The sequence below is a fragment of the Acanthochromis polyacanthus genome, chromosome 3 (assembly GCF_021347895.1).
Source record: "Acanthochromis polyacanthus isolate Apoly-LR-REF ecotype Palm Island chromosome 3, KAUST_Apoly_ChrSc, whole genome shotgun sequence".
Taxonomy (NCBI): Eukaryota; Metazoa; Chordata; class Actinopteri; family Pomacentridae; genus Acanthochromis; species Acanthochromis polyacanthus.
Window position 1 is genome coordinate 29,593,173 of NC_067115.1, and position 17,144 is coordinate 29,610,316.

The 17,144-nt window shown below is 40.3% G+C and overlaps 1 protein-coding gene across 6 annotated transcripts in view; it reads right to left on the minus strand.

Annotated features, from left to right (window-relative positions):
- Positions 1-8,629, minus strand: part of uso1 (USO1 vesicle transport factor) — a 28,422-nt gene extending 19,793 nt beyond the window's left edge. For 2 of the 6 annotated variants that reach the window (XM_051945593.1, XM_051945592.1), the window contains exons 1-9: positions 8,365-8,629; positions 7,039-7,125; positions 5,586-5,650; positions 4,214-4,290; positions 3,924-3,935; positions 3,580-3,633; positions 1,525-1,625; positions 1,336-1,438; positions 1,102-1,157 (exon numbers count right to left, since the gene is read on the minus strand). In XM_051945593.1, the coding sequence (XP_051801553.1) occupies positions 1,102-1,157; positions 1,336-1,438; positions 1,525-1,625; positions 3,580-3,633; positions 3,924-3,935; positions 4,214-4,290; positions 5,586-5,650; positions 7,039-7,125; positions 8,365-8,430 (621 nt within the window). In that variant the 5' untranslated portion in view covers positions 8,431-8,629. The remainder of the gene's footprint in view (positions 1-1,101; positions 1,158-1,335; positions 1,439-1,524; positions 1,626-3,579; positions 3,634-3,923; positions 3,936-4,213; positions 4,291-5,585; positions 5,651-7,038; positions 7,126-8,364) is intronic. The other 4 variants (XM_051945595.1, XM_051945594.1, XM_051945596.1 and 1 more) reach the window with 4 other exon arrangements.
- Between the last annotated feature and the right edge of the window lie 8,515 nt (positions 8,630-17,144).

The window sequence follows — 17,144 nt, forward strand, 5'->3', positions numbered from 1 at the left end:
CATATCCTGTAGTCATGGAAAGGATGTTAATTTGTCTCAGAACGGTCAAACTATTGGCCTGCATCAAGCAAAGCAAACAACTAAGGAGATTTCTGAAACTAATAAAATCAGGTTAAGAGCCATCCAACACATTAATAAACCTGAAGGATAGTGGTGAACCATCATCTGTGAGGAACAAATGTGTTCGTAACAAAGGCTTAGATGATCGTAGGAAATCAACAGTAGAACTAACAGCTATGTTTAATAGTGAAAGTAAGAACATTTCCACACGCAATGTGAAGGGAACTCAGGATTGTGACTAAACAGCTGTGTAGCTCTAAAAAAATAAAAATGAAAATAAAAAACCCACTGATCAGTGAGACTAATCAGAAAAAAAGGCTTCAGTTTGCTAGGTAGCACAAAGATTGGACTCTGGAGCAATGGAAGAAGGTCATGTGGTCTGATGAGTCCAGATTTACCCCAAAGTGATGGGGGCATCGGGGTAAGAAGAGAGACAGATGAAGTGATGCACTCATCATGGCTAGTGCCTACAAGCCTGTGGGGGTTAGGGGTTATGATCTGGGGTTGGTCAGTTTCAACAACGTTATGTTCCCAAAGAATGAGGTCAGCTGACTACCTGAATATACTGAATGACCAGGTCTTTACATCAGTGGAGGTTTTCTTCACTGATGACATGGACATGTTCTAAGACGACAATGCCAGGATTCATGGGGCTCACATTGTGAATGAGTGGATCAGGGATCAGGGAGATGGATTGTCCTCCACAGAGTCCAGACCTCAGCCCCACTGAGAGTCTTTGGGATGTTCTAGAGAATACTTTTTTTGACTTTCCCATCATCAATATAAGATCTTGGTAGAAAATTAATGCATCTCTGGACAGAAATAAATGCTGTGACATTGCAGAAGTTTATCAAAACAATGCCACAGCAAATGTGTAACGTTCTCAGAGCTGAAGGTGGTCCAATGAAGTATTAGAGTGTGACTTTTTTTGGATAGGCAGTGTATTTGACTGTGATGATGACATGCATATCTGTATTCAACACAGATCCTCAGAGGCTATAAAATGCATTTCAATGCACAACGGTAGACAAATGTACTTACATCATTGCGAATTACTTCTCTAGAGTCTGCCAGCAGGTCCATTAATCTGGAAACACCTACGAAAAAATACAAACAGGACGTTTTTCTATTTTAAAAAGGGGCAAAAAATAACCTCTAAACAACTGATGGTCTCCTTAAGAAGCACAAGAACAAGATGTAGAAATGATGCAGAAACGCTGATATAAAACACAGGTCGTGCACAAGCTCGATTTGATGTGCAGAGAAGAAACTCACCCATGGGGCTGACGAGAACGATGCCCTGGACTTGGACGCCCTGGTTCTTCAGGAGAGCAGTCAACAACTTGACCCCAGGCCAACGTACATGGAAGTCAAACTCCTAGAATCACATCAATGAGTCAGGAAGCTGTTGAGCCAAATAAAACGACACTAAAGTTTACTACTGGACCATGAATAGCTCAGTACCTCCAGCAGCGTGAGAAGCAGGGTGATATGCTCAGGGTCTTGGATGAACTTGTCTGTAAACTGGGCTCCCAGGTCATCTGCCTGCTTCTGGGCATTCTCATCTGTGGAAGCAGAGTGAAAGCAAAGAAATGAGCCACTTCGTCAATAAATAATGCAGCGTGAGTCATCAGTCTAGAGGGAGAACCAGCTGGTTTGTTCATAGCAATCAGCCTGAGCTACACGGCAGTTACAATCACATATGTAGTTTCTCAAAATGTTGCATTATGATGTGAAATCCCTCATCATATGATAGCAACTTTTCATGAAATATGGGTAAATAGAATACGTGCTCAGGGTGACACTTGTGAACAAACCTTTTGAGGGCAAAAAACACACAGATGAGGGGACAACTGAATGAGTGGGTGAGCTCAGTTGGGTTACTGTAAAACTACATTCTGTACAACATGGTTTAATTTGGGATGAGAGCTTTAGTATGAAGAGAAAGAAGTGAAAGACAAATTAGTGCATCTCCTCCCTAAAGATCCACAATCCCACATTACCAGAAGTGGGGCGGTCTCACTTACCTTCAGCGCTGTCACACAGAAAATATGTCATTTACCTCAACTTGTTTCTAAGTATGAATCTCCAAGACGTCTGCTTCCATCTCAAAACAATGGAGACGAAAGCAACTGACTGTGGAAGCTACATTTTCAAAGCTGCTCTGATCACATGAGTATTGAATATTTAATGTGTGTAATTTGCAGAGACGCATCCACAGATAATTTCCTGACCAGCAGCTTTCTTCCACCCTACAGAGCATTTTAGCATCGTTCGGCTCATTGTTTGGGTTTTCCAGAAAATTAATTTTGCTAATTTAACTTTATCTCACTGCTCTAAACAAAGCTGTTTAAAGCAGCATTAGATAATTATTACTCGGCAGAGCTATGTGATGATTGTCGGTGGTTTGTCTGTCTGTCTGTCGGCAACATTACTCAAAAACGGATTAAAGGATTTGGATGAAATTTTCATGAAAAGTCTGAAATGACACAAGAACCAAGTGATTAGATTTTGGCAGTGATGCAGCTTATAGTCAAGATCCACGGATTTGTTAAAAATTTCTGTGTCATTGTGAGATAGCAGCATGGCGTCACTGAAACTACGACAACAAGTGAAAACTACATCAGCTGCCTGCTGACGATCACGATCCTACTACAAATCCACTACCACAGACATATCCATCAGAAACGAAACAAGGAACAATTGATTAAATTGTGGGGGTGTTTCTGAGTCCCATCAGTTCCCGCTGCCTGCTACATACTTGCGTCACGCGATTCTGTATCTTTACATAATGTACACATGAATAACACACACCTGTGCTCACAAAAGGACATTTTGTTTATATTAAATGGCCACATTCTATGTCGCTGTGATTTCTGATCATCAACAACTAATAAACAAATGCCACATTTATGTAAAAAAAAAATTATTTTCTGACAATGCCTTGGCAGAGTGCTGTGGACTCAGAGCTTTTCTAGTTTTCATCTTTGACCATACAAAGTTAGGGACTGATTGGTGAATTTACTGAGGAATTCAGCAGCTATAGAGTGAGATATTTTCCTCAGGTGAGAAAGGTGGCGTAAATACTGAACGTACAATCATTAGGTTGTGGATGCCAGACGTCTTGACATGTTCGACACAGCAACTCTTAAAGCCAAAACAACTGAAAATGCATAAAGACGAGGTGTCCACTTCACTCTAAAGACAAACTATTAGTACTTACAATTTGGGTAAACAACACTTGAAAAAAAATGTAACATCACCAAAACTCAGTAATTACAAGGTATATTTCACAATCACAAAAACCGTGAAAAGGTTAAGTGTGTGAAGGAAACAAAGAAACACTGAGAAATGACTAACAGACAGATGTTGGGGCATGACATGGGATTAGTAAAGCATTCTTGTTACCACCCAAACACCTTCCCTTTGCTTTTCTGGTGCCAAATGAATTTAGTGAAGTTAGTTAGTTATCTAGTAGAACTATAGCTACTGCACATGTGACTTGGCTTCAGTACTGACCAGGCATGGACACATTCTTACGCTTCCCTGAGACAGGGAGAGGGGTTACTGCGTCTGCAAGGGCAGGGGGGGACAGGAAGTTTAAAGCCTCACCCAAAAGCTAGCATTAATTCAACCATTCTAAAGAAGTCCAGCATCAGCTGAATGACACTTCTGAAGACATGCCATGAAAGCAACGAAAATACAGCATCGTAAATCATCAGCTTTTTACAAAGTGGGCACTGAAGGAGGTGTAAAGGAAACCACTAATGTGCTCTTTTTCCCCCAAACGAGGACAACATATGATTTGTTTCTGCTGCTGCTGGTTAGAGGGGTTGGCATCATGCAAGGTCAAAGAGTTTTACCTTCTGATTCATCTGTAGGGTTAAAACATGGAAGAGAAGAGAGAGACGAGTCTTTACATGAAGCAGTCATGACCAGTGTATGGAAGAAGGGAATGCAAATCGACTGCTCTCCAAACGACATGTATTAAACTCATTTACACATGCAAATCGAATGCTGGTTTCTGGTCAGCTAAAATAGTAGCCACACAATCAGGAGGGTGCATCTTCAACATTATTAAAATATCTTTTAAATTATGAAACATTTTAAGATAAATTCTGCAATATCCAACAAACGCTAGAGGGAGTAATACCTTGTTCTTCCTCCTCATCGTTGCAGATGATGTTGTAGAGGGTGTCCAAAGCATAACCGAGGATTTCAGAGTCAGACCTGTTGCATTTGGATGGAAAATTAGAACATCAACAGATATGTTTTCTTTAAAAAAAGAGGTTAAAAAAATACTACTACTTCTACTACACATTACTCTGCAACAACCCCAGGAAAATGTACAAAATACCAACAAAGCTTTATGAGACAATATGATCAAATAACACATATTTGAACTATTACTGCATGAACACGACAAAAAACAACTAGAAATGTAACATCTGACAGGTTGGAGTAGTTGGAGGGGAAAGAAGACATTGTGAAATATGAAAATGATGTTAGTCTATGGGTCATTCCAGAATTGGAGGACATTTGGGCTTCAAAATGTCAGAAATATTAATCATCTCTTTTACAGTTTTCTGGTTCATATTCATCAATAATAGGTAATAAACTATCAAAGGCTTGATTGGCTCAGCTTACACATCAATGGTACCATTTTTATTCCATGTTTTATTTGTTGTTTGCTAACCCTACTCTAATCACAGTAACAGGGTTGCTAATCCATGCTAATGTTAGCTTTTTCTCAGCAGTAGAAGCTAGATATTTAGGTAGCTGTTACTGCTGACCAAGAGGACAAACTGACTGATGGGGGAAAGTCAAAAGAATTAGTCTTACCCTGATAATATGAGGTAGAGTGAGACATTCAATCCAGCCTGACAATGTTATGAAAATATGAGAGAGGACATGGCTTTGCTCTACACATTCTTTAGGAAATCTGTTTAATGATGTTAATTTCAGTTAATTTCACGGTTTTCTTCTTCTACCAGCTAAAAAGGTTATGCTGACAGGGTTGTTGTGGGACATGTGCACAACAATTATTTAAATATGGGTGATTAAAAAATTAAGTAAAAACAATTACAAAGAAGTTTTACAAAAAAGTAAAACAATACCAAAAAGGAGATTCAAATTTCACTTTAACTGTTTTATTTGAGATTCAAATTCGGCACTGGGGGGGGGGGGGGGGGGGGGGATGGGGGGGGCAAGACAAAATGGCATTTTAGGTGGAACTCCAGACTTATTTGGCATTTTAAAAAAAATGTTTTCAAACATTCCTTTCTCCTAGTTTTTTAGATTTGGTTTCAGGACAAATGGTTTAGTATTTTGTACATGGACTATTTGGAATTTAATGGGTGTTACATAAAATGTCCTCCAATTCTGGAATGCACCATATAATGGATTTGCTCCTTCACTCTTTGCACACTTGATTGATTTGCTAATTTAACTTCAAAGTGAGTAATGTTTGGAATTTATTAAAAAGACTTTTAAAAAATGTAAATATATCATAAGGCTGAACATACCTGTCTGTTTGCAGTATGTTAATCAAGTGATCCATCGCCTGTGTGCCAACTTCCATGCGATATTTCTACAAAACACAATGAGTCTCACAAATTTGATAACATACCTCAACAACAGCCTAAAACGAAGGCACTCAATCAACGTGCACAAGGAAAAAATCTATTCTGAACTTTGTACGTCATTTCTTTTCACATACAGGAAGTTTACATGTCTGCATGTCAGGCCAGAGCTGACTCTCTTGTGTACTAAAGTGCAGCCCTGTGCCTCCTAAACCCCTTATTCAAGCCTGATTAACTCATTACTCATGGTTGATGGTGCAGACAGTGTCAAAACTATCCATGAACACAACTGAGAGGTGATTTGGTAGAGCTCTATGTAGGTGATTAGTTCATTTTAATCAGCAGAATTTCCCAAACAAGACCTTTATCTGTGACTTCTGATGGTACCTCACAAAATGTGACACAAAATGAGCAAAATGTAATACAGAACAACTAAAAAAAACTAAAAAAAACTACCAAAAGATGACACAAATTTATCAAAACGTGACAAAACAATGCGAGACAAAATGACCAAAATGAGCAAAATGCAATGCAGAACAAATGTAAAACAAAAAACTACCAAAACATGACATAAAACAGCCAAAATGTGACACTAAACAACCAAAATGTGACACAAAATGAGCAAAATATGACGCAAAACAACTGTAAAAACAAAGACCAACCAAAACATGACAAAACAAGCAAAATGTGACACAAAACAAACAAAATATGAGACAAAACGCACAAAATGTGAAACAAAACTAGCAAAATGTGACACAAAAAGAACAAAATGTGACACAAAACAAACAAAATGTGAAACAAAACAAGAAAAACATCACACAAAACAACCAAAATATGGAGATGGAGTGATTAAACAGATGCCCAGATCCATTTATATGAGGTTACGAGGGAAAGCAGGGATCAAATCCCACTGCTTTTTTGTCCCTACTGACAGTGGCTTCAATGCATAAATAAAAAAAAATCCTTTTGTGATTATTTGAGCTGATCTCCAACCACAACATTCATCCCATGTACATTCAGTTGCCAGTTTATGTGCTACGTCTAGCTAAACTAATGCTGTTGGACTGCACTGTTTAGATGTCATTCAAACAGCCATTTTTACTACTGAGAGCTGTTTCTGATATGTTTTTCACCTCATAAATTTAGATTAAATATCAAAATGCCTCACAGTAAAACCCAACACGCATCAGCTTTCCTACAAACTCCAAAAAGTCAATCAAAGTCTAATGATCACCTCCCCAAACCAGTTTCAACCAAATCGGGACAATACAACAGAAGAATTTTCACGACAGATTTTTATCAGACTCCATTAGCTCCAGGTACTACAGGTGTACTTAATTAAACCACTAACTGAGTGGATTCACATGTTTTCAGTAACGTTTTACTCATGATTTACCTTAGAGAGGGACTTCAGAGCCCGGACAGCATCTCTGCGATCTTCTAGGAGTGTCGAGGAGGCAACTCGGTCACATAGCTTCTGGATCTGTTATTGGTCAAAATATATTATTCATTGTCACTGCAACGTTTCCACCTCTTATAGAATTTGAATTTACTGCAGTTATATGACTTTGTAAGAGGGTCATTTCAGAAGTACAAGGTGTATATATGTTTTGTTTTTTTCTTGCATATTCTTGAACGATTGGACTTTAATTCAAAAACACACTTGTGACACGACTCCAATTTGAGAGGCAAGAAACAAAAAGGTTGAGTGACGTTGGCCTAGAAAACATAGATAGATAGATGGATGGATGGATGGATGGATGGATGGATAGATAGATACTTTATTAATCCCAAGGGAAATTGAATTTATATGTTGTTGAATTAAAGACTGTCATTGCACTAAAACATTCAGATTAAAGACCTTTATTGATCACAAACACAATTATACACAGTATAAGGCATTGGGCACCTGTTCCAGACCAAAACAATAAGAGTAATAAGAATAAAGAATAAAACGCACAAGAAATAAATACAGACAGATAGAAATAAGACATAAATATATACATCACAGTGAAAAAAAATCGTCAGCGTGGAAGGGACAAAAATCAGTCACTAATATAGCACACTAACTGTACTTACAATTACATGACTTTAAAAGGTGCATATATGTGTTATTTAGGTTATTCTGTAAACAGTCCCGTTGAAAGAGAAAAGGTAACGCTGTCTGGATGAATGTTTGTGCATTTTGCAGGAGACAAGCTGATTCTCTAACCAGCCAAAACAGGAACTTTTCAGACAAAGATCTGATTGTGTGGCAGTCTAATCTCCTGCAATGCCAGTATAGCAACGTGTTAAAAGCTCCGTATAGGAAACTGCATCGTTGTAGTGTGTGACTTAAGATTTAAATGTCCATTTACTCACACCAAGGTATTGATCTTTTAAAACGACTGACAGCTGATACTAACAATCTTCTTAGTGCCTATTTGCTCTATCGTATTTTGCATTCACTGTGGCTGCACTTTGGAAAGCCAGCAGGTAAGACACAGTCCAAGTGCTAACTGACATATTTGCTACGTTAGCCAATTAGCCTCCTGATGAGCTCGGTGTCACTAATTTAACTGAAGGGCCAAATGTCTTTACATAGTATTCCGTGTGTGTTTCAGAGACAAGTTCAATATCCACCAACATTAAAGCACACACGTTTTCTTGGTGGCGTGTGTGTTCGTGCGGTACAGAATGTTGAAATGTTAGCTAGCCGCAGCTAGCCGGGCTGGTTTCCTACCGTCTCCGCTCCAGAGGGCTGCGGCCCGGCTGCCTGCCCTCCCATCACTCCTCTGAAGAAGTTCATCTTCACACACGTCCACTCGGTGCCTGATTCAAAGCGTCTCTCTCTTCAGAAGAAAACTCTGCCCCCTCGCCTCGTGGTCCGTGATACAAATATGTAAAAGGTGTAGGAAAAATGACACAATGATGATTTTTTAACACTGTGTACACTGACCGACCCCGGAACACAAATGTACGGGTACTGCGCATGCGCGCAAACGTGGCGATACGTGGCTCAGCAGACGAGAGAGCCTCTCATTTAAAGGGAAAGAAAACTCATTACAATATCTGTCATAAGTAATGCAGTAAAAAATAATAATAAATCCATGCCTGTTTGAGAGATAATGCAAAACTTGTGGGGAAGCAAGTCTCATTATCTTTAAATTTAAATTTACATGTTGATTGTGCATTAGAGCAGCTCATGCCAGTGCTATGCACTTATACATTGATAGTGCATTATTTCACACATCATACACAAACATATAAGAAGCCTATTCATGTTTGTTTTGGTTTTGATTTAGCTAATTTTAACAACCAATGTAAGACAATTTTGGGGTGGATTAGCACCCACAAACACCCAGAGTTCAAACTTTTTGAGTGTGTGATGTTTTTTGTTTTACATTTTATTTATATAGCACTTTTCTGTGCACTCAAAGACACTTTATAGGCAGGTAATAAAAACCAAAACAGTCAAATATAATATACCTTGAGTCAAATGGGGACCCTGTGCCGACATACCATTTAAAGACCTTTATCATGTCAGTTTATAATGTGCTCCTGTGGCACATTTTAAACCATATAATGTATTAAGGACCCTGTGTGGTGAAAATAAAGTGTTGTACTTTGCTAACATGCCCATGTGGTATTTTTTATTTAACAGAAGATATAATGATAATAGTGACAGAAATATGCAAAACCATGGTTGAGAATTTCCACCTTTAACCAGCAGCATACCAATTAAAGCCTCAAAAGCTCAGGTTCAGACTTCTTATCCAAAGTAGTTTAAATCAATCCACTGGACTTTTTAGCCATGCGCTTGTTAAGTGGCTGTTTGGTTTCCCCTATGTAGAGATCTGAGCATTCCTCGCTGCAATTAACAGCATACACCAGATCTCTTCTGGCTGTGTGGTGTGGGGTCTTTTGGGTGGACCAGTCTTTGCCTAAGGGTGTTATTTGGCTTAGAAAAGACAGGGATCTGGTGTTTGTTGAAAATCCTCCTCAGTTTTTCAGACACACCAGACACATATGGGATCACTATATTGTTGCGCCTGCTCTCCTTCTCTTCCGTCTTCACTGGGTTGTTCTCCTTTCTGGATCTTGTGTGAGCCTTCACAAAGGTCCAGTCAGGGTATCCACAAGTTTTCAGTGCCCCTTTCAGGTGTTCGTGTTCTTTTTCCTGGCCTTGGGTACTTGTGGGTATCTTGTCAGCCCTGTGTTGCAGGGTCTTGATGACTCCTAGCTTGTGCTCCAGTGGTTGGTGAGAGTCAAAAAGCAGGTACTGGTCCGTGTGTGTTGGTTTCCTGTATACCCCAACACTCAGACTTCTGTCCTCTTCTATGCGGACCTCACAATCCAAAAAGGGCAAAATGTCCTGTACATCCTCTCTGGTGAACTTGATGTTGCTGTCCACCGAGTTGATGTGTTCAGTGAAAGTTTGCACCTCATGAATTCTGATCTTGACCCATGTGTCGTCCACATATCGGAACCAGTGCCTCGGTGTTTCTCCGCTGAACGAGGTCAGGGCCCTGTCTTCCACTTCTTCTATGTATAGATTGGCCACAATAGGATACACTGGCGAGCCCATGGCACATCCATGTTTCTGCCAATAGAAACTCCCTCTGTACTGGAAATAGGTGGTGTTCAGGCAGAGGTCCTGAGTTGGCAAATCTGGTCTGGGTTGAGGTTTGTTCTGTCGCTGAGGGTGTTGTCTTGTAAAAGTCGTTGCCTCACTGTTTCCACCGCCTCCATTGTGGGAACACATGTGAATAGGGAGGTGACGTTGTAGGATACCATGGTCTCATTTGTATCCAATCTCAGTCCTCTCACCTTTTCCACAAAGTCCACGGAGTTCTGTACACGGTGAGGATTCTTCCTTACCAACGGGGCCAAGATGGTGGCTACATGTTTGGCGATGTTATAGGTGACAGAGTTAATGCTGCTGACAATAGGTCTGAGGAGGGCTCCTTTCTTATGAATTTTGGGGAGGCCATATATGCATGGAATGGCATCCCCAGGCTACAGGCGATGGTATTGCAGGCAGTTTATTGTTTCTTCCTTCTGTAGCTTCTGTAGGCAATCCACAACCTTGTTTTTGTAGCTGCTGGTTGGGTTGCGCTTCAGGGTCTCGTAAGTGCTGTTGTCACTAAGCAAAGTCATTACCTTGGTATGGTAATCCATTGTGTTCAAGATCACAGTGCGTCTTCCTTTATCTGCTGGAAGAATGGTCATGTTCTGGTCCTTGTTCAGTGTCGTCACTGCCTTCCTTTCTTGGGTGGAGAGGTTGGAAGGGGGGACCTTAGCTTCAGAAAGTACTGCTGTTACCTTTAGCCTTAGCCCCTCTGGTTCTGTTGAGGATAGGTTGTTTTTCTTGATGGCTTACTCTGTGGCGGTGATAAGGTCCACAACCGGTAAGTGCTGTGGGGTGATAGCGAAGTTCAATCCTTTGGCGAGGACATCCTTCTCTGGTTGGGTGAGTTCTCTGTCTGATAAATTCTTCACCCAAGGAAAGGCAAAGACGCAAGTTTCTAAGCCTCCAATCTCGGGCACACAAAAATACAGGACAGAAGAACTCAGCTGGAGACAGAAACCAGGGAGTCCAACGGAAACCAGGGAGTCCAACTGCCAGTCAGCGGCTGTGTGAAGGAGGCCTGTGGTCAATTGGCGTGCCTGGGGGGGTTTCTCTCCAGGTTTGCTGAAACGCACTGCCTTTTTTGGAGCATGATGATGTTTGCATGCACTGATGGCTGAGAGTAAGCTGTCAGCAATTGCCTTAAGCACCTGGTCATGGCACCAACGGTAGCAACTATCCGCCAGAGCCTTTGGGCAGCCAGAAGAGCAACCTGGTGTATGCAGTTAATTGCAGCGAGGAATGCTCAGATCTCTAGATAGGGGAAACCAAACAGCCACTTAACAAGTGCATGGCTCAACACAGGAGAGACAGTTCCTCAGGACGCTCGTTTCAGGACACCAATGTTCAGATTTTGGACAGGGAGGACAGATGGTTTGAGAGAGGAGTGAAAGAAGCCATCCATGTCAAAGTAGAGAAGCCATCTCTGAACGGGGGGGGGGGGGGGGGGGGGGGGGGGGGGGTCTGCGACATCATCTTTCGCTAATTTACAATCAAGTCCTTTCAAAACTCCCCAAAAGAACCACTCAGCAGACTCATGCTAATGACCACCATTAGCAGACAAGGGCTCAGTGACGCATTTCAATGACCCCCACCGATACTCGCAACGACCATCGTTGAGTAGTCAGATGAGTTTTGGTATCGGTCATTGAAATAATAGCCCTGGACACACCTCACAGAGGTTAAAAGCTGAGGCAACACCAACCACCACCAGAACTGAAGAAGCCTCTTGGATGAGAGGTGAAACGTCTTCAAGGAACTTTCTTAAAGTCCAGTGGATTGATTTAAACTACTTTGGATAACCATAACCTGGATGAATGAGAACTTACACGGACATCGTTCAGACTTCTTGGGTTTTTTACTTAAGAAAGGAACCAATCATCACACAGGATGCAGCTTTCTATGTGATTCTGTAGTAGAAAAAACTCTGGACGATTGTTTTAAAAAGTCCATGCCGCTTGCCTCATTAATTACACCAGAGTATACTACATAATGTCTTAGCAGGAAATTTGTTAGGAAATTATTAAGACGTTATACATTTGTAAAATGAAGCTTTACCTTTTTATGAACAAACGTGAAAGTTTCTTTGCAACGTTTTAAGGTCATTTAGAAATGTCCTTACTTTTGAAAGAAAAAGTTGTTTTCAATGGAGATGACACTAAATGAATCAGAATTTCAGTCTAGACATATGTTAATGTGGTAAATGACTATTGTAGTTGGAAACAGCTGTTTTTTAATGGAATATCTCCATAGAGGTACAGAGGAACATTTCCAGCAACCATCACTCCTGTGTTCTAATGCTACATTGTGCTAGCTAATGGTATTGAAAGGCTAACTGATGATTAGAAAACCCTTGTGCAGTTATGTTAGCACATGAATAAAAGTGTGAGTTTTCATGGAAAACACGAACTTTTCTGGGTGATCCCAAACTTTTCAACAGTAGTCTAGGTCAACTTTAACTCATTTAGAGCAACTTTCAGTGATATAGAGCAACTTTAACTAATAATATCAACTTCAGCTAATATAGAAAAACTTTAACTCATGCACACTACCGTTCCAAAGTTTGGAGTCACTTAGAAATGTTCATATTTGACATTGAAAGAAAAGCATTTTTTTCAATGCAGATAACACTAAATGAATCAGAAATCCAGTCTAGACATTGTTGCTCTGGTAAATGACTATTCTAGCTGGAAACAGCTGATCTTTAATGGAATATATACATAGAGGTACAGAGGAACATTTCCAGCAACCATCACTCCTGTGTTCTAATGCTACATTGTGTTAGCTGATGGTGTTGAAAGGATCATTGATGATTATAAAACCCTTGCGCAGTTATGTTAGCACATGAATAAAAGTGTGAGTTTTAATGGAGAACATGAAATTGTCTCTGTGACCCCAAATTTTTGAGACTGTTACAGTTGGGAACCATCTTGGATTGAGGAAGGTTTCCACCATTGACATAAGAAGGAGACAATGCAGGTGTGTATGTGAGAAATGAAATCCTGGAGAAGGTTCCCCAAAAGAACACCACATATTACCTGACCTCAGTGTCCTCTGTGGCCCTGACCCCGTCTACCATCTGCTCTGTTCTAAAGTCTGGCCTCCCCATAGTTACTCATTGTGTTCTTTAGTATGCAGCCCCCCTGTTTTGTTCGCCTCAGTGGGCAGATTTGCACCAAACTTGGGAACAATCTTCCTACAGCTGTGAGCCGAAGGTTTCCCTGTGAACCTCCACACAGCAAGCTCTTCCAAAATAAGATAAGATAAGATAAAATAAGATAAGATAAGATAAGATAAGATAAGATAAGATAAGATAAGATAAGATAAGATAAGATAATCCTTTATCACTCCCCATGTCCGGGGAAATTTCCCATGTTACAGCAGCACACAGCAGACAGTATGGGCAGCAATAAACAACAATATAATTATAAGCATAGTAATATTCACAGTAAGTTCAAGAGTGTAGGATGGAAAAAGTGGCTTATGGAATGACGTAAAGTAAATACCACAAACTGTCTTCCTCAGCAATTAAAGTGGTGTTGGAAAATGGTGAAGCAATCCGCTATGATAATATAAGTAATTTTACACGCCCGTCTCGTCATGCTAATATAACACCTGAGTCATAACACAAAAATGATGAAGGAAAACAAACAAGGTGTGACAGAGTTCCTCGCCTTGTTTAAAAAAGCTTCTCAGAGGGTCTCCAGGGAGCATTTTCTGTCAGCTATGGAGCTGATATCTGCAGCAGCTTTGGTTTTTATCCTGCATTTACAATCACACAGCACAGGTGAGTAAGTCTTCAGTCGTCATTCAGAAAGTAAAAACCAAAAAACTGCTTTCTTTATCACTGGTGGATTGAAAGCAGGACCAAGCCGTTGTTTGAGGTTGTGTCTTCTGTTGCTGTTTTCTGAGAAATGAGGTGCAGAGGGTTTTAAAGCAGAATGAAAAAAAATCTGCTGCACAGTGGACATAGTGGTTAGCACTTTTGCCTTGCAGCAAGAAGGTCCCGGTTCAAATCCCGGGGTGGGCCTGGGATCTTTCTGCATGGAGTTTGCATGTTCTCCCTGTGCATGCGTGGGTTTTCTCTGGGTACTCCGACTTCCTCCCACAGTCCAAAAACATGCTGAGGTTAATTGGTTACACTGTCCGTAGGTGTGAATGTGAGTGGGATTGTTTGTCTGTATATGTAGCCCTGCGACAGACTGGCGACCTGTCAAGGGTGTCCTCTGCCTTTGCCCGAGCCAGCTGAGATAGGCTCCAGCACCCCCCGTGACCCTAGTGAGTATAAAGCGGTGTATAGAGAACGGATGGATGGATGAAAAAAAATCTACAAATTCTGGCTTATTTTTACTGTTAGCTGTGGGGGAAAAAAGAGAAAAGACCAGAAACAGATAAATCATTCCATTTGAAGACTGACAATTAATTACCAGCTGCTGTAATCTTTGATTTTAGTGTATTTTTAAAGGAAAAGTCTACATTCACTGAGTCCAGCTTCTTACAGTTGAATATTTTCATTTTTTTCTGTTTTTATGATCGAAAACTGAATATTTTGGAGTTTATGGACAAAACAAGACATGATTGATCCACATTTTTCAACATTTTCTGATGCTTTTATTAGACCAAACAACAAATAAATCAAGAAAATCATCCGTCCATCCATCCTCTACACACTGCTTTATCCTCACTAGGGTCGCTGGAGCCTATCCCAGCTGACTCGGGCAAAGGCAGGGGACACCCTGGACAGGTCGCCAGTCTGTCACAGGGCTACATATATAGATGAACAATCCCACTCACATTCACACCTACAGGCAATTTAGAGTAACCAATTAACCTCAGCATATTTTTGGACTGTGGGAGGAAGCCGGAGTGCCCGGAGGAAACCCACGCATGCACAGGGAGAACATGCAAACTCCCTGCAGAAAGATCCCAGGCCCACCCCAGGATTTGAACCAGGGATCTACTTGCTGCAAGGCGAATGTGCTAACCACTATGTCCACTGTACAGCCTCGAGAAAATCAGTTCATCAGTTAATCTTTGCTGTTCTACAGTAACAATTTCCTTTATAATCAATCAGAAAATCATCTAAATTCTCTCATTATAGCTTCTTAAATTTGAAAATTTTCAATTTTTTTCTCCTTTTATGACAGAAAGCTGAATATTTCTGGATTCTCGAAAAAGCAAGACACAATGGGTTGTTGATTGACATATTTATAAAATCCAGACGTCTTCATTCAGTGAAAATGTTACAGCAACATTACAATATGTCATTTTTTATTCCAGTAGCTCCTCAAGGTAGCAAAGCAAGGGACTGATTCTAGAAATAGGAGACTCATAAACCAGGTTGCTGCGGTACTTTTGCAATTCAGATTTTGATTACACAGTTTTAGAAATGTTCAGTGTAAATTCTCAAATGGTTGTTTATGTAGATTAGATTTCCTAGAATATGATTCTCTGTGGGCCGCACGGTAGAGTAGTGGTTAGCACTGTTGCCTTGCAGCTAGACTATCCCTGGTTTGCATCCCGGCTTTCCCGGGATCTTTCTGCATGGAGTTTGCATGTTCTCCTGTGCAGGCGTGGGCTTTCTCCAGGTTCTCCAGCTTCCTCTCATAGCTGAGGTTAATTGGTAACTCTAAATAGTCTGTAGGTGTGAATGTGAGTGTGATAGTTTGTCTCTGTGTAGCCCTGTGATAGACTGGTGACCTGTCCCGGGTGTCCCATGTCTTCATCATAAGTCAGCTGGGATAGACTTCAGCCCACCACAACTCTAATGAAGATTAAGCAGTGTTTAGATAATGGATGGATGATTCTCTATAATACTGGTGGAAAGTAGCTTAATGTTTTTAAATTTCAATAAAAAAAACTGAATTGGCTGTTTTACACTGCATTTAGATCTTGATGAGCTAAAGAGAAGGGATGTCTATTTACAACCTGTTTCTTAAATTAGCTTCAAACCCGCATTTAGCAGTTGTATATAAATAAAGGCTTAGATCAGGGGTGTCACAACTGGCCCGCCAGAGGGTCCAATCCAGCCCGCGGGACGACTTTTCAAAGTCAAATCAGCAGCTTAAGTACAACAGAGTTTGGCTTGGTGGAACCCTATTGATGCTCTGCCACAACTTTAACGCATTTTTGATGTATACATTTTTACAATACAGAGTGACAACTTAACCTTTTCCGTAACAGTTCCACTTTAGTTTGTGTGGTTTGTCAGGATTACTACACAGATGTGAAGATGAATGTAAATTTAAGATGATTTCTTTGTAAAATATTATGTTATTCAGTTCCAGACACCTGTGACTAAATGTTTTGTGGCTTTATAGATACTCTGTGATCTGTAAGTTAAAATGTATAAATGATAAACTAAGGTATACTATCAGTGAAATTGCACATATTTTTTCTTTAAAAAAATCAGGTTGTTCATGAAGTTGTGTTAAAAGATAATTCCTTAAATGCAAACATTTTCAGAATGTACTTTTTTTTTTTGCACTAAGACAACGGAAAAAATTTGGAGTTCTGGTTATTTCTAGGTTATTATGCTCTGATTTTACTGGTCCGACCCATTTGAGATCAAATTGGGCTGAATGTGGCCCCTGAACTAAGATGAGTTTGACACTTCTGGCTTGGATGTAATAATAATATTTGCTGTTTCCTTCAAGGAGCTCTTCCTGTGACTCGTAACGTCAACAATGATGAAAAAGAAGCATTCAGAATTGGTGGGACTTGATTTCTTCATTTCTCAGTGGCCACATTTGAAATCCTCAGTTAAATGAATCACATTTACACCATTTATTTTTATTTATTTCACAGGGTTCTTAATGGAAGAAAGTGGAGCTGCTCAACCAGGGAATGAGAAGCCACCATGTCAGATTTTTCCTGTCCCTGATGATCCTCTG